Genomic DNA, 20,600 nt, shown 5'->3' with positions numbered 1-20,600 from the left:
AGATGGTAGTGAAGGTATTAAGTCTAATGAGTACCTTTGTGGATTTCTACTTCCTTTCTGAAATGGTGTTCCTGGGGAGGAAATGCTCTTCTAATTGGTGATATTTTATGACCTCCTATGTAACCAGGCAGAGACATTTTTGACGTGATTAAAAAAAAAAATTTTCTCATCTTGGTTGCCTGTCCTGAATCCATCCCTGCAGTTTCAAGCTCCTATTGCCTCCTTTAAAAGGCCATGGTGCTGACACAGGCTCCTAACAGAGCTGTGCAGTGCCTGCCCACCACAGCTTTGTAAAGAACTTTGCTGCTCCCCTCCTTTAGCCAGCTCTGCAGCACTGTGTGCTCTAGAGAGCACAGCCTGGGGGATTACTCTGAGCTGGGTGTAAGCCTGGGAGGTGCAACTGATAGTAATTATTTCAAAATGTCTTAAATGTATTCAAATCAATTAATTAAAGAAGCATGGCTTCTTTGTGAGGTGCTTTATAGGTGCTCTCCTGATGAAGATAAAAGCAGCTGTAAAAGGCAGTGTTTGCACTCCTGAGACACTGAGAATAAATGCATGTTAGAATAAAGGAAACAAGTATGATCTTAGATGAGAATAATGTCAGGCTGCTAAACACACACTACAGTGAGGTGGTTTTATCAGCTGCTGCCTGGTTAAGAAAGAATTAACTACACAGGCAGGTTTGACCTTCAAGATTCTCTGGTAGTAATTTAATCTTTTTCTTCAGGGTATAGTGTGAGGTTTTTGTGTCCCTCACAAGGATTGTAAATCTTGATTAACTGAGACTGGGGGAAGCCTAACTTCTGTCCACAGATCTGCTTTGTCAGAATAATTGACAGTAGGCTTTAGATGCAGTAAACTTCCTTAGTGTCTTCAGTGTGGGCAGGGTAGGTGCAGTGAGTGGTATGAACTGGTCTGGTAGTTTGCTTCCTTCCTCCTGGAGTTCTTGAGGCCCTGTGTGGGCATAAAACTTCAAGTAATGGGGAAGCTGTTTGTGCTGATGTAGGACTAGGCTTCTCTATAAAGCTGTGGTCTTTTTCTGCTGAAGTGTTATGCTCCCAAATGACCTTTTAAAATTTTTGATTAATATTTAGTTTTCTGCTTAATGTGTGTGGACTGAGATGTTACTACTATGTTTTTTTCAAATAACTGATGGGTTCTTATTAATTGTAGCAAATACAAAGTTGATTAGCAGGCATGTTCAGAAAGGGTTTTTCTTTTTTTTTTTTTTTCCCCACAGTTAAGGCTCAGCCTGGCCTTTGCTGCTCCTACTTTCTAATTAACTCTGCAAAACAATTACAGAGCATTATAAGCATGATTGAGATGCTTACAGAGATGGACCATTCTCCTGCCAGAAGGCTGGCACAGCAGCATCTGTATCTGCAGCACAGATATGTCCTCCTGGCATGTGCCTGGGTTCTCAGGGCAATCCTGACCCGTGTTTTTCTTACCTCCCTATTTATGCTTGCTTGTGCAGTCTGTTCTCAGGCAGGATCCCCATAATACTATCATGTATTGATGGTAGCAGTCTTTCTTAAGGGCTGACGATAACCCATGTGGAAGTTTTGAATCCCATGGTGTAAGTCAGTGCAGCTGGTTGGTAAGCTACTGAAGCTAAAAAGGATCTGTAATTCTGAAGTACTTTTATGTGAGTGTCTTGAATGCCAGATTGTTTACCAAACCCTGCTGGGTGTTTTTCCTCCAGGAATGCAATGTTTGTGCCTTCAGCTTTTGACTAAACAATTAATCTTTTCAGGCACAGTAGCTCAATTCCTTGTCTATTCAAATTTACCTCTTACTCATCAATAGTTCAATCACTAGATACCTGCTTTGAGCTGAAGTGTTCTTGTAATATTTGAATGGTGCAGCAGTTAGTGTGGGGAGGAATGCTGCTCAGCCTGTCAGTCCAGGCTAGGCTGAGCTTACCCTCTTCAGAACTCAGTATTTGCAGGTGCAGTTCATTGAATTTAAATACTGTAATGGGGGAGAATTCTGTGGGATGCTGGCAGCGTGAATGGTGGCTGTCAGTAGTGTACTTGCCTTTTCCTTTTGAGTCACTCTCAAATAGTTTTGATCTGCAGCAGTTTATTTTGAATGCTATGAATTTATCCTTTCTTCTTCTTACTTGTGAAGTTTTTTTCCCCCTACAAATTCAGTTACCTGGAATGAATGTCCTTTCTCCAAGGCATGGGTAGATACATAAAAATTGTTCCACCTTACTAAGTTAAAAAAGTATCTTTTGTGTTCTTCTACATGACATTATTCTACCTGAAAATGTAGCTAAACCAAAGTTTGTAGCAAGCCTGTTCCTCTCTAATGAGGGCTCACAAATTGAGGCACCTTGTATTTTGTTTAAATGTATCAAAAAACTGGGGCAGCTTTGGAATGGGATTGTTTTTCAATAAGATCATTAGAAATCTGACCTTGTAGGTTAAAAACAGCTTTAAAAATTATCAATAATTTGTGTGCTTCTTAGATGTTTTAAAACTTCACAAAGTTCTTATGATTTCAAGAACTGTAAAGCCTGACTTTTGCTGGAAAAAATAATGTAGCATTCTCTTCTACTAAATACTTTATGAGTAACTGTTTGTAGTTCATAATTTATTGTTCTCAGTTCTGAGTCCTCCAGCACCAGAAGGATGTGGATTTACTGAAGCAAGTCCAGTGAAGGGCTGTGAGGATGATTATGGGCTTGGATTGTCTGACCTGCAGGGAGAGGCTGAGAGAGATGGAATTGTGTTCAGCCTGTGCCAGAGACAGCTGATTTTGGCAGCTGTGGATCAGTACCTGGTGGGGAGGTAAAGAAGATGGAGTCAGCCTTCTGTGGTGCTGAGAGAGGGCAAAAGGCAGTGCCCACAGATTCAAACTTGAGAATTCCAGGTAAAAGTGAGAAAACCTCTTTATTGTGAGGTTTGTCAAACATGGGAGTGGGTTGCTCAGTGTGGTGGAGTCTCAATTCTTGGAGATGCTCAAAACCCAGGTGAACGTGGCTCAGAACATTCTGCTTTGAGCAAGGAGCTGCATCACAGACAGGTCCCTTCCAAACTCAGCAGTCAATATTGTTCCTTGTAGGTTTATGCCAGTGCTTTGTGTGCTAGGTAGTCACTTCAATGAAGAATAAAGTAGATGTAGAAATCACCACTGTTTTATTTAAAGTCCCTTGTGTGAATTCTCTCTCTGTGTTTATTCTGGCATATGCTAACTGCTGGAAGTGTTGCTACCCAATGCTTGTTTTATGATATTGCAAAGTATTTCTATTGCTTTGAATGTCATGTATGAAAAATTATTCTTCTCATCAAGTATTTGTATTACTTTCCAATCCTGTATTCAATGATTTCTCCTTTTATAGTAACAAAAAATCCTTTTTTACCTTGCTAGGCCATGTTGGTTTTAAGTCTTCAACAAATTTTTCAGACACATAAATTTTGTACCTGCCTGCTCTAGGTAGTTTGTTACATTTTTGGTCCATAAATATAAAAACATGTCACTTTGAACAAAAAAAGAAAATTGGAAGTACTTTGAAATTTGCTCTTTTTCTAAAAATATCCTTTAAAATAGCTTAATATTTTTAAAATTTTATTTGTAACTGTGTCAGCTGTTGTATGCAAGACCATTTTTGTCCTCTGAAGTGAAAGCTTTCCCACTGAATAGTAAATTTCTTCTTACAATATTCTGTATCCTTCAGGTACTCAGGAAATTTTACTGACTTTGAACCTAACACTGTTCCAGGAGAAATAGGGTTATTTCTATAAGGGTGTGGAATAAGCCACATGAGTCCCTTTACTTGATTGTGACCTACCTGTTTGTTTTTGATGTGTAAGTGCATTGACTTTTCCTGTGTTCCTAGCAAATTCAAGTGCTATCAGGCAGAAATTATAAATATTTTTAAATTAAGTATGTAGACATGAAATTAATTAAGGTTGCTTTAGGTTATGGGCAAGTCATGCAGTAATCACTGCTGTACTTGGGGCCTTTGGTCTAATTGCACTGATGGTTTTTGGGGGAGCAGGTGATGGCTCACTAATGTTCAAATTTGCTGCTTTGTCTTTCAGAGCTGTTGAGTCCCAGAGTGAGGGACAATGTGCCCCAGTGGAGTCCCTGTGGCGACGTTACAGTGAATTTGAGTTGTTGAGGAATTATTTGTCAGTCACCTATCCACATATTGTTGTTCCTCCTTTGCCAGAAAAAAGGGTAAGGAAATTGAAACTGTGGCTTGCTTTGTCTTGTTTGTTTTTTAATTTACTGTTGACACTCTTCTGTTTAACTAGGCTGACTTTGTTTGGCATAAGCTATCAGCAGATAATATGGATCCAGATTTTGTGGAAAGAAGAAGAATTGGTCTGGAAAACTTCTTGTTACGTGTGGCTTCACATCCTGTTCTTTGCCAAGACAAAATCTTTTATGCATTTTTAATGCAGGTAAAGTTATTTCTAAATACATTATTTAGTGATTATTTAATTAAGATAATGTCCTTTTGATCTTTTCTATTGACCCATAGCTTGTTCTGTGTCAGGAGGAAAAATAGACAACGTAAATAAACTTGAGGTGGAAAAGCCTTGTCCAGCTAAAAGCTTCTTGAGAGCAGCCTGCAGTTGTACAGTTCCCCTTCTAATCTACCTTATGACTTTTTTCTAGCCAAGTTGTAAGGCTCCTAAGAGAGAATTTCCACCTCCTTGGAACAGTCTATTGGGAACTTAATGCATGTTGGTTGGGAGCTCTTCCATAGGGCTAAAGCTGAACTAATTACCAGGGACAGGGACAGCCCTGGCTTCCACTTCACTCTTTGGATATCCATGGTTTCTTTAGCCTTGTGGTTTGGGTCATCCATTCCTGTGTTGTGGTCCAAAACTGCTACAATACATTGTCACAGAAGTTATGGTCCAATTGTCAGCTTAAGCATTGATTCTGCAGCTTTCAACTTTAGATGTTGGATAGTTCTTTATACTGTGCTTTGATGAGAGATTCCCAAATACTGGACTGAACAGCTGTGTTTGCCACGGTACAGTATGTGGGGGAACTGATATATGGGAGCTGAAAACAGTGGAAAACCAGCAGTACACCTGAGCCAGGTGATGGCACATGGACTGCAAACTGTTGTCATCTGTGTGCTCTCTGCTCTCTGCCTTGAGATGCAAAACTCCTTGGAGATGCTGGTAATTTCAGAAGCAAACTATGTTAGCTACTCTTTTTAGACAAAGCAGTGTGCTCCTGCTCCCAAGAGATTATTGAGAAGAGGGTTTCTGGGGGGAGATTAGTATGCAAGCACAACATAATGATTGGTTATTCTTAACCCAGATTCTTGAAAAGATGTGGGGAGGGTAGCTGAGGCAGAAGCCAGGCATTGTGGACAATCTCCTTTGATATAGGCTCTCACAGGGACTTGCAAAAGCTGCAGCATTCTTAAATCACTCTAACTGAACATTCTTCTCTTGTATATTTAGGAAGGTGGATGGAAAGAAATGGTGAATGAGACTGGATTTCAGTTGAAGGTAATTACTGTAATTGTTTGTCTTGTGATTGCTGTGATATGACACAGACATATTCCAGCAAATGATTTTTAGGCTATTTATGAAAGGATGTTTGCTGTAAGAATGAGTTAAAGGCATTGCTTCATGAATACTTGTTATTACAAAAAACAGTGATGTTCTTGGCATGTGATAGGTAGGACTGCAGTTAAGTTCTCTAGCAGGCTTGTTTCATGCCTCTGTAATTCTGCTGCTAACGTAGAATCCTTAGAAGCTTTAAAAGTAATGAACTTGAGGCCACAGCAATGAGGTTTTGTGTTTTTTTCTTTAGTTTAGCATTTTGAAAGGTGGGTGTCAAATTTAGTCTGGTAAGAGGTGCAAGGTGTCAAAAAAAGGTAAGCAAAGAGGTCTGAATTGTAGGACTTCTCTGCAAGGAGCAGTTGGTGAAAGGGACTAAGACAGATGGATTTGGTGCCCCTTAACTGTTTAACAGAATGTGTCTTGGAGTAACACTATCCTCATTGACATCAGCGAGTTCATGGCTGGGTAAACTGGTGGAAGACTTGCAGGAATAAATGGTCTGAGGTCATGTGTCTGTACAGGTCAAGAATCTGAGAAGCTGATAGATTGCTGGGCTGTGTCTGGAAGAATTACTGTATGGGGACAATAGTGAGCTTTTTGTTTCATTGTAATGTGATCTGCTCTCATGAAATCACAACTGAAAACTGGATGGATTATGAAGAATTATTCTAAATAGTGAGAGCTAAAGAAAATCCCTGGTGCTCTTATCCTCAGTGTCCAAGGGGCTTTGATACTGACACTTACTGTTGATAACTTAAGTTGACAATAATTCTCTTCCATTACAGTTGGGTTTGCATACTACTGGTGTTCATAATGCAAACAATGTAAAGCTCTGAAGCTGCATACACTCATAGGAGTTCAGAAAGTTTGTACTGGCAGGCTGGGTTCAGAAGAACACACAGTGGTGTGTTTATGGAAGAAAACTCATAGCAGAATGCTGAGAATATTTGCCTCCCTGAAACCGCATTGTAGATTAAATGAGAGACTAGCAAGTCTTGTTTTCCCTCTAGATTTGATTGTGTATGTTTTCCCTTTCATGGTTCCAGTTTCCTTAGGAAAGAAAAATAACTTTTTCAGAAGCCTAGTAAAAAGAATCTTCCCTTTATTCTACACCTAAAGTATAAACTCTCAATATTTAGCACTACACTGGAAGGAAAACCTCTATTCAGTGCATGTTTTAGACTCAAATTAGACCATTTGTTTATGTTTCTGCTGCCTCTGCTGCATTTAAGCAGGATGTGTTTTTTGTCTGAGAGGGTTTGAACTCTAACTAAATCTTAAATTAGGGATTAATACAGTGTAGCATGCTATAGCTGAATGTTGATGTTGGAGACTTTGTTTATTCTGCCAGCTGTATCATTAAATCATGCCTTTCCTCCCTCCCAACCCCAGCACTTATTTTTTAAGGGATTTTTAATTTAAGGGATTTGTCACTTGGGATGTTAACCCTTCCTGTAGGAAAGAGAAAATTCCCATCTCTCTTTAGTTTACAGAAATGATTATTGGATCATAGTAGGTGTTAACTCTGAAAACTCCTCAGCTGTACCTCATTTGTTGGATGGTTCATCTCTAAAATGATTGTGCATGTCACTCTTATATCAATTTTAAGACTGGACAGATGTTTCTCTAGAAGTCTAACTCTGGTGTAAATGCTCAAAAGTGATGTGTGAGAGTTACTGTGCTGCAAATGGCAAAAAGGAAATAGCCCTACTGAGATGGTTGAGCACTGGCAGGATTGTGCTTCCTGCCTGACAGTGCTTGTATGGACCTACTGAACTCTTCCTTCAGAGCACTGTGTGTGCATGTGACAAAAGACAAAAACTTGCCCTGGAACTGTAGGGTAGGAAGTTTTCCTTTCTAAGTGTAAAGCTGCTCTCTGTGCCTGCTGCCCCAATAGATTCAAATGGCTTTGGTGCCTGCTGTTTGAACATAAATACAGGGTTCTGGGCAATAGCTGCTCAGAGGGAAGGACTCTGATAGTGTCAGTGTATCTGGGTGATGTTTGTGCTGTGAGAGGGTGTGAGGAGCACCTGCAGGTGTGTGTGAACAGCCCAAAACGTAACTGGCTTGTGTGTTGATTTGTTGGGGTATGGCATTGGAGATCCAAGACCTTACAAGCCTCAGAAGTGCTCTGAATAAGCATAAAGGCTGGGACTTGGAGCTCCTGCAGTGTTTTTTGTTCCTTGTGCTATCTGGGACATGCTTCCCCATGCTGCCTTGTCTTCCCTTTGCAAGACATTCTTAGGGAAGTGTCACACACAGTTGTGACAATGAGCCTGCTTTCTCCCAGTGTCAGTCTGTCTTAGTCTGGAGGGTTTTGTTCCCTTACCTTTCAGCTTGTGGGTTATGCTTTGTTTTGGTGGTTTGGTCATTGGAAGAGCAGCTGCAGTTAACCTGACTCTGCCACTAAACCATGTCCCTGAGTGCCACATCAGCATATCTTTGAAACACATTGAGGGATGGTGACTCCATCACTTGTGTGGGCAGCCTGATCCCGTGTCTGACAATCCTTTTGGTAAAGAAATGTTTCCTAGTATCCAATCTGAACTTCCCCTGAAGCAACTTGAGGCAGGTTCCTCTTGTCCTACTGCTTGTTATGTGGGAGAAGAGACCAACCTCCACTTCACTACACCCTCCTTTCAGGAAATTGTGGAGAGCAGTAAGGTTCCCCTGAGCCTCCTTTTCTCTAGGCTATGTATGGGGGATCTTCTGCTCAGCCCAAATGTAGTGGGAGGTGAAACAGTCTCAGACTGTGCCTGTCTTATCTGTAGATGCTATTACAGGGTCCCTAAAGGATGGGCTCTGTTCTTGTTTTGGGAAGACACTGTGTTCCCTTCACTGACAAATTCAAAATAGCTCTTCAGGCTCTGAGTTTTCTGTAACAGGGCACAAAATAATCTTTTGTCACACACCAGCAGTAAGAAGTACTACTGAAGCAACTTACTGCTTGCAGCTGTGGCACAGCCTGTTAGCTAAAGGAGTACACTGTGGGAAATCTATACACCTTGCAAGGTGTGCTGATTTATTTTCCTTTTACTGAAGAGAAGGATGTTTTGATTAAAAATAAACTCCAGCCATTTACCCACAATTGGCATTTTTCTTTGGTATAGATGAGCCCTGAGTGAGCTGTGTGTAAAATGCATTGTAGGAATGAAGAGTTGTAGTGATGTGGACCTCAGGGATGAGGCTGGGATCTGTCATCTGTATTGGTGTCTTATTAGGAGTAAATACTAATTGCACAGTTTAATATTCAATAAATTGGAAAAAAACCCCTCCATCTCCTTAGAAATATTCGATACTACTGTTGCAGTAATTGGTAAGCCAACATCTCAAAAACAGTCAAAGCAGTCAATTACCTTTTTAATTAGGTATTGAATTTTGTTGTGTAGAGATTTATATATGCTCTACTATAGAGAAGAACATTGCATTTAAAAGAGCTCTATTCTGATATACAAATTACATATTTTCTGTAAAGCAAGTCATAAAAAGTAAGAGAACAACATATATAAGATTTTGATTTCACTGGGGAACTGTTCCTGGTAATAAAGAGCATATAGAGGTCACTCTACCACTGGTTTTATTTGGTTTGAGAAATATAAAATAGCTTGTCCATATGGTCTTAAGTTACCTAATTGCTTCATCTAAAAAGAATGTGGGGTTGTGTATCTTAAATCCATGATTTGTGCAGCATTTTAAGAAGGGACTATTTCTGTGGGACTTGGATTTTACCAGCTTTATTTTAGTGGTTGCTGTTTACATCATATTCACAAAAATAGCATAGTTTTTTGACTTTTTAATAAAAATATCTGACATTCAGGGCAGCTGGTGTCAACTTGTTCAATGTTGGAAGACTTAAATATGCCATGAAGGCAGGACGTTTTTCTAATGGTGCTGCCAGAAGGCTGAGATTTTTTTTGTCACTGAAATTTAATTGCATTAAATTAACAAAGCTTTTTTTCCCCTTTTTCAGGCAGATTCCAGATTAAAAGCTCTTAATGCAACATTCAGAGTGAAAAACCCAGACAAGTAAGATTCCACATCCTTCTTCCCTCTCTTTCCCTTTTTCAGTTATAACTATAACGTTAGGTGACAGAATATTCTATCTCTTTAGTATAAATTCAGAAAAGAAAAATTATCTTTCTGCACTTCAGATCTTAACAGGAGCCCAATAAAGAGGTAGTGTGAAAATATTTGATGAATCCTGCCTCCAGAAGCAGGAAGCATTCAGAAAAATTCCATCACTTTATGTAAAATGAGTATTTCATTTTAGCTAGACTAAAATGAAGGGACAAAAAAATCCCCAAAACCAGACTCTGAAAAAGAACCTCTTAATATTTGTTTTCAAGAAATCTTTCCAAGCATGAGCAGAGTACAGATTGATAGTAGGTCTTTCCAAAAGTCTGCTGGTGTACAGCTCTGGATGCACACACCCTGGAGTTGCAGTTCACAGTTCTTTCCAAGCTGCCAATTTTCACAGATGCTTTTGGAAGTCCAGAGGTCAGTTCAGCTCTGTTGCAGTTTACAGAGCTCTGGGACAGGCACTAGAGCAATCTGCTGGATGGAAGAACTGCTCAGAATTGTCAGTGTGTATAGTGGGAGGTTCATCACGCCCTTGGTGATGTGGGAAGGGTAAATGGGAGTTTCTACTTCTGCAGTGGTTTAGAAGCATCAGTGTGCAGTGATGGGGCCAAGAGATGTTGCTGTTTGCCATCCACAGGCTGTGGAGGCCTGTGCAAAGTGCTCTACTGGGTGCTCTTGCTGTCCAGCAGTGGCACCAGGAGATGCCCCTTGGGGAGAGCTCCTGTGCCTGACTGCTGTCTGTGCCATAGAATCTCTGGGTTCTGTTAAGGATACAATATCTGTGCATATTGTGTTAAGGATACCTTTCTGAGCCCCTTCATAGACTTAGCCTGTGAATTGGTCCAGTCCCTCCTTTTTTACTGTGCTTGTTTTCAGGCCCTTCTGTGGCAGCCAGGAAGCTTTTAGCCAGGGTTTAATGTAAATGATGACATGAATGAATGAGATTGGAAGACAGCAATTCTCTGTATCTGCAGGTGAAAATGGCCCCTTGTTTGAATGCTTCACCCTCAGTCATCTTCCTCTGTGGCCAGTAGGAGTTATCTTTTCCTGCTCTCACAGCAGGTAAACTGCCAGAAGTCTGACTGTAGGCACGGGTGGGCAAGACTGTTTAAGGAGCATTCTTGTTAGCTTGTAATAATTGTAACAATCTTTCAGAAAGCAAAGCTGTTATGAGGAGGAGCTTGTTAAAAAGTAGAAAAAGGGTTAATACAAGGAAAACATGAGGAAAGGGCTTGTAACAAAAACAGTCCTGGAGCGTGTGTGCCTTGGTAGAGCTTTCACAGCACTTGAGAAATGGGCCATGTTTTCTCTTGTATTCTGCCAGCAACCTAAGTTCCAAATTGCACTTGGGGATACAAACTGTTTAATAAATAACTCCTGAGCAGAAGTTGTTTGTTTGCCTTTTGCTGCAGCATGTGTGGCTCTGACGGGAGGCACAGTGCCCTGCTCTGCCCAGCACGCTGGTGCTCGAGCTGCCTGCAATGTGATGCCTGGCCCCTCTGCTTTACCTTTGCTGCTGTTCTGTGGCTGGCTGGTGAGGTGGTTCAGCAAGCTCACCTTGCTGAAACAAAAGGGGTGACCTGAGTGCTGTGTGGAGTGTAGGCTTTCAGGCTCCTGGGCCAGGAGAGGTTCAGCTGAGGAGCAGCTGCAGCTCCCAGCTGGGATTGCCACGGAGCTGCAGCCATCAGCTTGGCAACACGAGGAGCTTCATGCAGCCGAAACCAGGCTGCTCTTCCAGGTCAAATGTGGACTGGAAACTAAACCTGCTCCTGTGGGAAGCAATTTGTAGTTTCAATGGTGATAAAAATATGGTATTCTGGTACTCAGAGGTAAAGTTGTATCTACTGCAGATGTCTCTGATTTGGCCTCATGGCATGCATACTTTCTTTCTCTTTCTGGGCTCTAAGGAAAACCATAGCTCTGGGTTTTGGTGGAAGATTTATTTAGAAAATACTAAAGCTTTTCCTAAGGCAGGCTTTTACATTTTTTTAAAAGTAGCTCTCTGGGTATTTTTGTCTGGTTATTCAGATAAGTGGCTTGTTTTTTAGTGAACAGTTCTGTTCTTGTAATATCTCTCTTCACAAAACAGGACAATGGCACTGCCTGCCCTGATGCAAGGAGAATTGCTGCTGAGTAAAATGCACAAAGTAAATAACTTACACTGAAATGCTGTCTACTCTAAAGGAATTTTTTTTCTTTGCCAGTATCATAAAAGATATTTTTGAAAGACCTACTGGTGTTCCTACATCAATGTGACCCAATCAATTCTTCATTTGTGTCTCAAGTTCTATTTAATAGCTCAGTTAAGTACCTAGACTGTTCCTAATGTTGCAGAACCAGTAAAACCAAGTGAAAGGTGCTAGTTTAAAAAGCCTCAGTTGCTTTTTAAACAATCTCTTGTTTTACACTTCTACTGTTAGGTTACACTGGAAAGTAAACATCTCTTTGTGTGCCTCACTGAGCCCTGTTTGGAAATTACTTTATAATTATGTAACTTTTTTTTTTTTTTTTTTAACATGAGCAATGAATAGGACTTGAGCAAATAGTTGAGAAATAAACTTTTGATCTGCAACACCACCAGTCTCTTAAAACCAGTTTTTCCTGAAAATTATATTTGTAAAATTTTCAACCTTCACAGAAGATTGGGAAAAAATAGCAGCACTTTAGTTTATGCTTTTATGAGACAAAATAGAAGACAGCTTGATTCTGAAGTAGTAATTTTAAATTATTTTCTTTTAATTGAGGAAGAATTGCTCTGAGAGATGTATTGCTGCTGAAGGCCAGGATACTGAAAGTCCTGCTAGGCTTCTGACTCTGGCCTTCAGGGAGTACAGCATTCCTAAAAGATTTTTTGTGGCAAAACAGGATAAATAAAACTTTATGTTATAAATTTCTGTAGTGGAAAGGGGAGTCTTCCTGAGCTGCAGGCATGCTTTTTAATCTTTTGTTTTTAGTTCAATTATTTCAAATATCTTCACTGTACGTGTCTGCAGCTGTCTGACATGCAGCCCTGGTGCATATTTTATAAAGTGTAAACTGAAAAGATTGCTCTCTAAATCCCACTGTGCAGATCAGTGACTACATTTCTTTTTCCCCATACAGCTTCTCTGCTAACTTTTAAATCTTTTTATATACTTTAACCCTGTGTGTGTCATAATGCTATAAAAAATGCTTCTTGGAAATCAAAAGTATTGGAAGTCATAATAAAGCTTTTACTTCCTGAATGTAAGGATGGGAATATTTTAGGGGAAGACTTCCTGGCAGGGGAGGAAGAGGTGTTAAATGAAAAACCCTGGAATTTCATACTTGGTCACCCAAAACAAGTGACCCAACTCATTTCTGTAAGACCTCTTGGGTACAAGCTATTCTGAAATACAAAGCCTGACTGTGTGCCTGTGGTGGGAGGAGGGATGAAGGTTTTTTTTAATTCTTGAACATCAAACTGGAACGCTAATCTCAGTCTCCTGTTCCTTAATTTTAGTTGCATTCTTCTGTGTGTATTTTCAATAATTGTTCAGTAATTTCGGTAAAGCTGTTTCTGGCTTCCTATCTGGATGAAATAAATAAATTCTTGTGTACCAAAGTAGGTCATGAGCTAGACTTGTGTAGTAGGGAGGGTTTATGTGTACACAAGAGGCTGTAGCTGTGGTTCAGTTGGTTACCTGTCACTGGCAAAGCTGTGGCAAACGATTCACCTTTGTTATTAGCAAGAGCTAAAGGTATCAGCTTAAATTGCCTCTGAAGCCTGACTGGGCTGGCTGATAAAATGCCTCTTCTCCAGAAGTGACAAGCCAGCAGTGAACACAAGTCACTTGCAATGCCTTGCCTGTCTGGTACCTTGTTGAGATGTAGTGGTTTGATGGCCTTCAGCCATATGTGGCTCCTGTGCAGGTACAAGTCTCAGTAGGATTTCATATCTTACAGTTACTGTACACATTAGCCTTAGGGAAAATGTAATTGTGAATGTTTCCTTGAACCCCTGAAAACCTGTGCCCAAACTGGATAGAGACAGCTTGAAAGTAAAGTATCTTTGTCAGGTCAGAAATGTAAACAAGTTTTTATTGAGAAATATGCTTCAGCAGATTTTGGCTTTCTATTTGTTTGAAGCTTTCCTATTCACTAACCCTTGCTTTTACAAATCCCATTAAAAACCCCTAACAACAAAACAGTGATGTAATAACTTCAGCTAACTACTCTTACTTCATTAAATTTTATCTCCTAATTTAATCTGAGCCTTCAGCATTTGCATTTAAAGAAACAGCAATCATGCAAGTGTTGGGATGTTTGTTCACTTGAGGGAAATGAAACTCAGCAGTCACTTCTTTAGGAGTCTTCAGCTAATTCCACTCCAACACAATCCAGGCTCTGCTTGCTGGCTGCAGGGTTGTGGCTCTATTGTGCATGCTGTGAAAGCTTGCTTTCATGATGGCTAATGATGTACTATCTGTTTCCTGCTCCCAGGAGATTTACTGAGCTAAAGCACTACAGCGATGAACTGCAGTCTGTCATATCACACCTTCTGCGAGTCAGAGCTGTAAGTATTTCCCATGTGTGTCGTGACAAATAGTATGATTTATTTATAAGGCTGTATTTCTTGTTTAGTCAAGAGCAGTGGTATATGTGTTCTAGAATGAGGGCAGTTTAGCCTGAGGGAGTCTGTCTCTGGAGTGTGGAGCAGGAGACAGCAAGAGGTGAGGGCACTGACTGTACAGAGCTGGGAGGGGGAAGAGTTCCAGATCTGATGGTTGGGTTTGACAGGGCTAATCTGCCCTGTGCTGTGGTAGTCACGTATCACAGGGAGATGCTCTAAACAGAGTCGAGGTGTCTGCTTCTCTCTGCTCAGCAGACAAGTAGCTTTTGCTGAATGTTTGGGAAGGCCTCAAAACACAGTTTTCTGGTCAGACATATAATGAGCTTGTAGTATGAATCCTTTATGCTTTCCACTATGTATTTTCTTTTTTTGGCTCGTTCATTGATCTGCAATAAATAATAGCCTTTCTAATGATGACAACAATTATGTAATGCACTTAGATACCCTATGGGTTGAGAGTGGAAGGTTGTTATTTTTTTAAAGACACAAAAAGGAAATAAGAAATTGCAAGTCCAATAGTAAGAGCATGATACTTCTTTTTAGTACGTTCAACCGTGATTTAATTTTCCATGGGCCTGTGTGGCAGAGAGGACAGTAATGGATTGCTCTGCTGAACTCAGGTTCTTGAGAGAATTAGTCACTCCCAAAAGTGGTGTTCTACAGACAGTCCTGTTTTCTCAGGGTTGTGTGTGTGAGATCTGTTGGGCAATTTGTTACTGTTTCCTTTTTCCTACTGCTGTGACAGACATCATAATAACAATGGTAGCTCTTGCAGAACTTTAATCTCATTCATTGGTATGTCACAATTCCAAGGGCATTAACTGGATTACAACTCACACTTCAGAGTGTACACATGTCTTTTCTTCTGAGGTTTTGCCAGCACTGTAGTGCTGGCTGCAGCAGGTACTGGCACTCCAAACAGCTGAAATGACCTCTAGCTCAAGCAATGAGTTCAGTTCATTTCCTTTCCCTTAGTTCACTCAGCTGGGTGGAAAAACCAAGTCACTTGTTAGAATTTTACTGAGGGTTTCCCTACTTCATTGATGTCAAGATGGACTTCTAACTTGCCATCTATAAATTAAATAAATGAGTGTGTGCATAAATTTGGCATTATTCAGATAAAGAATGTCTTCTATTTGGTTATCAAAAACTGAGGGAGCTTGATTATGGTCTCCACAGACATATCCTATCATTGAGCACTTCCAAAGATAGATTTGAAATGCTGCTTTTCAACATAGCATTGATTGTGACTTCAGTCTTCCAGGATTTAATGCTGTTGATTTTGATTTTTATTTTCTTTCAGTTGTGGCTTATGTTAGATTTAGGCCTAATCTAGTTTACCTGTGTAAGAACATTAAGGCTTTAGCTTGGAGTATGTATGGATGTGGGTTTTCACAAAGCAATTGCAGTTAATGTTGATGACCAAAACCTGTCTCTAAAATGTTTTAGAGGGTAGCAGACCGGCTTTATGGTGTCTATAAAGTCCATGGCAACTATGGAAGAGTATTCAGGTAAGAGCTCATCCAGTGTTTAAATACATACATAGTTATGGGGAGAGAGAAGGGAATTTCTTGGTTGTGCTATGCTTTTGAAAAGTGTATTTGAAACATTTCATTGTCTATCTTGAAAAACTCCGTATTGCAGTGCTAATGAGATTTCTGTGCTGTGTGCAGAGATTGCCTGATCTGCTGAGCTTAGTTTCCAGTGCAAGACTACAGCTTTTTGCTTTGTGTACCAGATCTTTGGGCCTCCTTCTGCTGAGCTGGCATTTTCTTTCTTCAGAAAGTAACTCACTATTCTTCATGCAGTTGTCTCTGAAAAAGCTTCTAGGTTCTTTTAATGGATAAAAATCAACAATTATATCTATCCAATTTTAGTAGCTTTTAGAAGTGAATTTGCCAATCGTTTTTTTGATTTATAGGAGGGAATTGCATGCTCAAGTTTTCCATCTCACTGGAGAATTCAAGAATCTAAACTTCTGGTTAAGGGAAACCTCCTGCTTCTACACACTGTTCAAGTGCTAAATTTAATTCTCTGGGTTAATGGATTGCAGATGTCTTTCTCATTGGGGGTTTTAAAATGAAATTAGGTGTAGTTCTGTAATAACACAAAGACAAATATCAACATCAGCAGAGTGGAATGTTTATGAAAAAGTGAAGGACAGAATAGATGCATTACACATAAATTATGCGAAATATAAGGAGAACCTCTTTTTTCCTTGTAAAAAGAGTTGTGGGTGTAATTCTTGTAACTAAGAACTCTCATAAGGTTTCTCAAAGCTGAGAACACAAAATTAAAATGGCAGAGTACATACCAGGATGTCCAGAACAAGTATCTTGCTATCTTTTTTGTAGGTCTGTTTCTTTCTTTATCTAAATAATATCTCTGAAATAAATAGGTGATTGAGACAATTGCAAGTTGGAAATTTTTTTTGTTATTAGAACTAAACAAGAGTCTGCTATGAGAACATAAAGCTACATACATCAAATAATTTCAGGAGAAGTAAAGTGCTTACAAAAGTCAAATTCACCCTTTGGTTTATGGAATTGAGAGGCTTCTGTCTTGTACCCTGTAAGTCTGGAAAGCTTAGTGTATTCTTGGTGAGCCCAGAATGTATTTCAGCAAGTTGACCATTATGGTAGTCCCTTGTCCCACTTACATTAAATGCTTGGTGGTTTGGTTTGGTTTGTTTGATTTTGTTTTAAATTGAGTTTCAGCTGTTTAAACAAGGTTATGTTCCAAACCTATCCCAAACTAACTATATTTGTGACTATGAATTTAGGGACAGTTGTTTTACAGAGTGCCATAAACGGCCTTCTCACACTGTCAGTGGTGTTCCTTAAAGAAAAAAAACAATTTGACCAAGTCTAATTTTGAGGCAGTTTACATTCAGGTGTCACCTGGAAAGAAACTATATACAGGATGCAGCTTATTAACTTCCCTTACCCTTCATGTGTGATGTTGTTGCTCATTTGTTTTTCCTACAGTGAGTGGAGTGCAATAGAGAAGGAGATGGGGGATGGGTTGCAGAGTGCTGGCCACCACATGGATGTGTAAGTACTGACTGAATATCTGATAGTTTGATGTAAGCCAGATGTGGAAACTCTCCCTCTTTCCTCTCTTTTCCCTCAACCCCAAAGTACATATGAGTACCAAGAAAGTTGGGGGTGCATTGTTTTTAGATATACAGTGTTTCTGTGCCTTGGATGCAGGCACAGTTTTAGCATCCATAAACTGTATTAAGTAGCTCAAAAAGCCTCAGGAGAACCAGAGGGGTTTCTTTTTTATTATTATTTTGAAATTGTAGAAGTGTTTGGAATCCTTCCAGTTTTTCTTTTAAGCTACTATGCCAGAAACTGGAATACAACTTTAATGTACTACAGACCTGATGAGATCCATTTGGTTTTGATAGCAGCATTTTGTACCATGCAGTAGATGGTACACAGATTTGGACTTAATTACAGAAATTTAATTAATTGGCACCAAAACTCCAGTGGATTCTTGAAACAAACACTGACTGGATATATTAAAGTAAAGAATCCTCTCTCTTTGCATCTTTAGAGTCATTTGGCAAAGTATGTGAAGCACAGCCTTCAAAATAAGAGTCTGGCACTTGGGAGTGCTCACAGAAAGGGTATTCTAAGCTCATGGCTTCTGCTTTTCAGGTAGTCACATACAGCAAGTGAAACAGCATTTCTTACCACTCTGATTCCTCTTCTGTAATCCCACACAACAGATTAATAACAACTCCAGCAAGAGATGGAAGGTGTTTGGCACTTCATGCAATATCTTTACCAATAAAGTGTAATTCCTGTGGAAATAAATTCTCAGGTTTAGTTTATAGGGCAGATTTACATACTACTGCCTGATTATTATTGGTGGTGTCAAGTTAACAGGTTAATTGTTACTGGCCTTTCCAAGTGGAAGGGTTTCAAGAGCCATGCCCTCAGCTTCTTTAGAGTAATTCTGCTTTTGGCAAATCTTTAAGAATTGGACCACTTCTGAATAATTTATTCACAGTTCTGTGTTTTGTTTAATGGGGTTGTTTCCATACAAGAAAAGCTGTAATATTTTCATGGCAGAGGGCCTCTGGTGAGAACAAAGAATGGAGAAAGCATTCTGCTTTCAGAAGAAAAGTAATTGAAGTAGGAGTGGAATACAATGGTAAGCACCTACTGTGGTAGGCATGAATTGAAGAGATTGTGAAAACATGATATGATGTAGTGGAGTTAAGGAATCACACAAAGATTTTCAGTGGTTCAGATACACCACACCAAAATGTCAAACACCTGGAGAGGCATAACCAATTAAAAGAAGTTTGTCTCACTTCTTAATCAGGAGGCTGAGCCCTCTCACACATCCATAACATTTAATATTTCTGTCTGGAACACAGGGCTAAAGATCCAGAGTAATGGCAGTGGGTAACTGCTGTTATGGGTAATTTTAGTCACTGCATGAAGTCTGAGGTAGCATTCATTGTCTGTCATCTCCTGTGCTCTGGCACTCTTGTACAGCAGCAATCCCTCAGTGATGACAATCAAGCAAGAATCAGCATTTGTGAGGTTCAGGAGCTCATTCAGTGACCCATGTGGTCTCCTAGCACTAAGGTTCATATCTATGATCTCTTTAAAGTATAACTTACCAGTTCAGTTACCATTCCCATCACATCAGGTGGAAATTTATTGCAACAAAAAGCTACTTCTAGAAGGTTGCCTAATACAGATGTTAAACTTCAAAATTAATTTAATTATTCTCTATCTACCCCATATGCTGTGGTCCTAACTAGATGTTTATTTAAGCTTTAGAGTTGTTATTGGTTAGTATGATCTATAACTGCTAAAAGTTTGCAGAAGACACCCCAAAGCTTCTCTGGGTGTGTGCTTTATTACAAGATGAGGCTTGCTAAAGTGACAGAGAATGCTGAGAAAGTTGGAGTGAGTGGCTATAGTTAGCATTTAAAAGATGAAAGAAAAAAATGCCAGACCTTTGATTTCTGTCCTTTATTCCATTAATGAGTGACCCTTTATCTCTGTATCAGCTAGACTGTCATTATGTATTGAACCAGTCTAAACTAAAACAAGGGTTTAGTTGGCAGCTTACACAAAGAGTGAGACCATATCAGGTACCTTTAGAATTTGCTGCAGTGTTTCTCCTTAACACTTCCTCTAGTTTGCCCAAGTTTAGGCAATCAGAAATGTAACTTATTACTTTTTTTTTCCCTCCCAAATCAAACTCAGTATAAGAACCTGCCTAGGTAAGGTGGGATTTTGTTTGGGGAGATTTTTTGGTTGTTTGTTTTTGAAGTTCTTTTCTGAGAGTTGATCTGCCACAGATGAGCTCTAGCACTGCTCTAAACTTAGATCTTACTTGAAAATGAAATGTGGTCCATCTGCTGCCCTGAGAAATCTAACCACTATACTAAAATTATTGCACTGCAGAACTTAAAATAGGGTAAGCCATTTATGACCTTTGTGGCTGCAGGATTTTTTTCAGAACAAGTGCATTTTTCAACAGTATTGACTTAATCCTTACACTGGTTCATAATATGAATTCTTGCTGTCTCTGTTCTTTAATCCCTTCTACTTAAACTGGTCTGCTGTTGCTGACCACTTCACATGTTATATTTATTCATCACCAAGAGCCTTGGGAGGACTTTTCCTGAGTGTGCCATGTCTTTGATTTCACAGAGCATCAAAACAACTCATCATACTTGCAAACTTCCCAAATTCATGTTACTGATTCCCTTTCAGCTTGAGACTCTGCCACTTCTTCCACAGAACCAATTACTGGAGAGGCATAGGGAGAAAAGGGAAAACAGAAAGATTCTGCAAAAACTGGAAAGCCAAGAGGTGCTATAATTAGCATTTGGGTCACATTGTGCTGGTTGCTAGAGAAGAATGGACATATGCTCACTTCAGAGAGCCTGCAGGTGTGTGAGATTGCCACATAGCTGAGAATCCAGCCTGAGTTAGCAGAATAGATGAAGGTATTTGTGTGGGATCTCATTCATCCTGGTTATCCCCAGTGGCACATGCCCTGAGTGCCAGGCTACAGAGGAATCTGATTTCTGTGCCTGTGCCAAATGGGATGTGCAGATAGCTCTAGGCCTGTCCCTGCAAATCTGTCCAGGACAGTCACCTTGGCTAGCAAGAACACTAAATACTGTCAAATAAGCAGTATCAACTAGAAAAATAAAGTGCTTTTTGCCACTTGTAGCCTACACAACAAAACTCTTACTGAATGCAAGAGCTGCAGATTTGGTCCAAGCCCTTGTACTTCAGATTTCTCCCTAAAAGGAGGGTTAAACTTCCTGTTGCTGTGAATTAATATGCTTGACTTACACAGCAGATAAAGCTATAGACTTTGAAGGAGCTGGAGGG

General features: G+C 39.8%; 1 protein-coding gene across 2 annotated transcripts in view; it reads left to right on the top strand.

The window, feature by feature from the left end:
- SNX4 (sorting nexin 4) overlaps nt 1-20,600 on the top strand; it is a 33,017-nt gene that overhangs the window by 5,850 nt on the left and 6,567 nt on the right. Inside the window, exons 3-9 of one of the 2 annotated variants that reach the window (XM_014273114.3) lie at nt 4,056-4,194; nt 4,293-4,421; nt 5,445-5,492; nt 9,520-9,575; nt 14,091-14,163; nt 15,670-15,731; nt 17,208-17,273. In XM_014273114.3, the coding sequence (XP_014128589.1) occupies nt 4,056-4,194; nt 4,293-4,421; nt 5,445-5,492; nt 9,520-9,575; nt 14,091-14,163; nt 15,670-15,731; nt 17,208-17,273 (573 nt within the window). Of the gene's footprint in view, nt 1-4,055; nt 4,195-4,271; nt 4,422-5,444; nt 5,493-9,519; nt 9,576-14,090; nt 14,164-15,669; nt 15,732-17,207; nt 17,274-20,600 lie in introns of both variants that reach the window. The other variant, XM_005495526.4, reaches the window with a different exon arrangement.

The sequence above is a fragment of the Zonotrichia albicollis genome, chromosome 10 (genome assembly GCF_047830755.1).
Source record: "Zonotrichia albicollis isolate bZonAlb1 chromosome 10, bZonAlb1.hap1, whole genome shotgun sequence".
Taxonomy (NCBI): Eukaryota; Metazoa; Chordata; class Aves; order Passeriformes; family Passerellidae; genus Zonotrichia; species Zonotrichia albicollis.
This window is presented reverse-complemented; position numbering and strand designations above follow the sequence as displayed.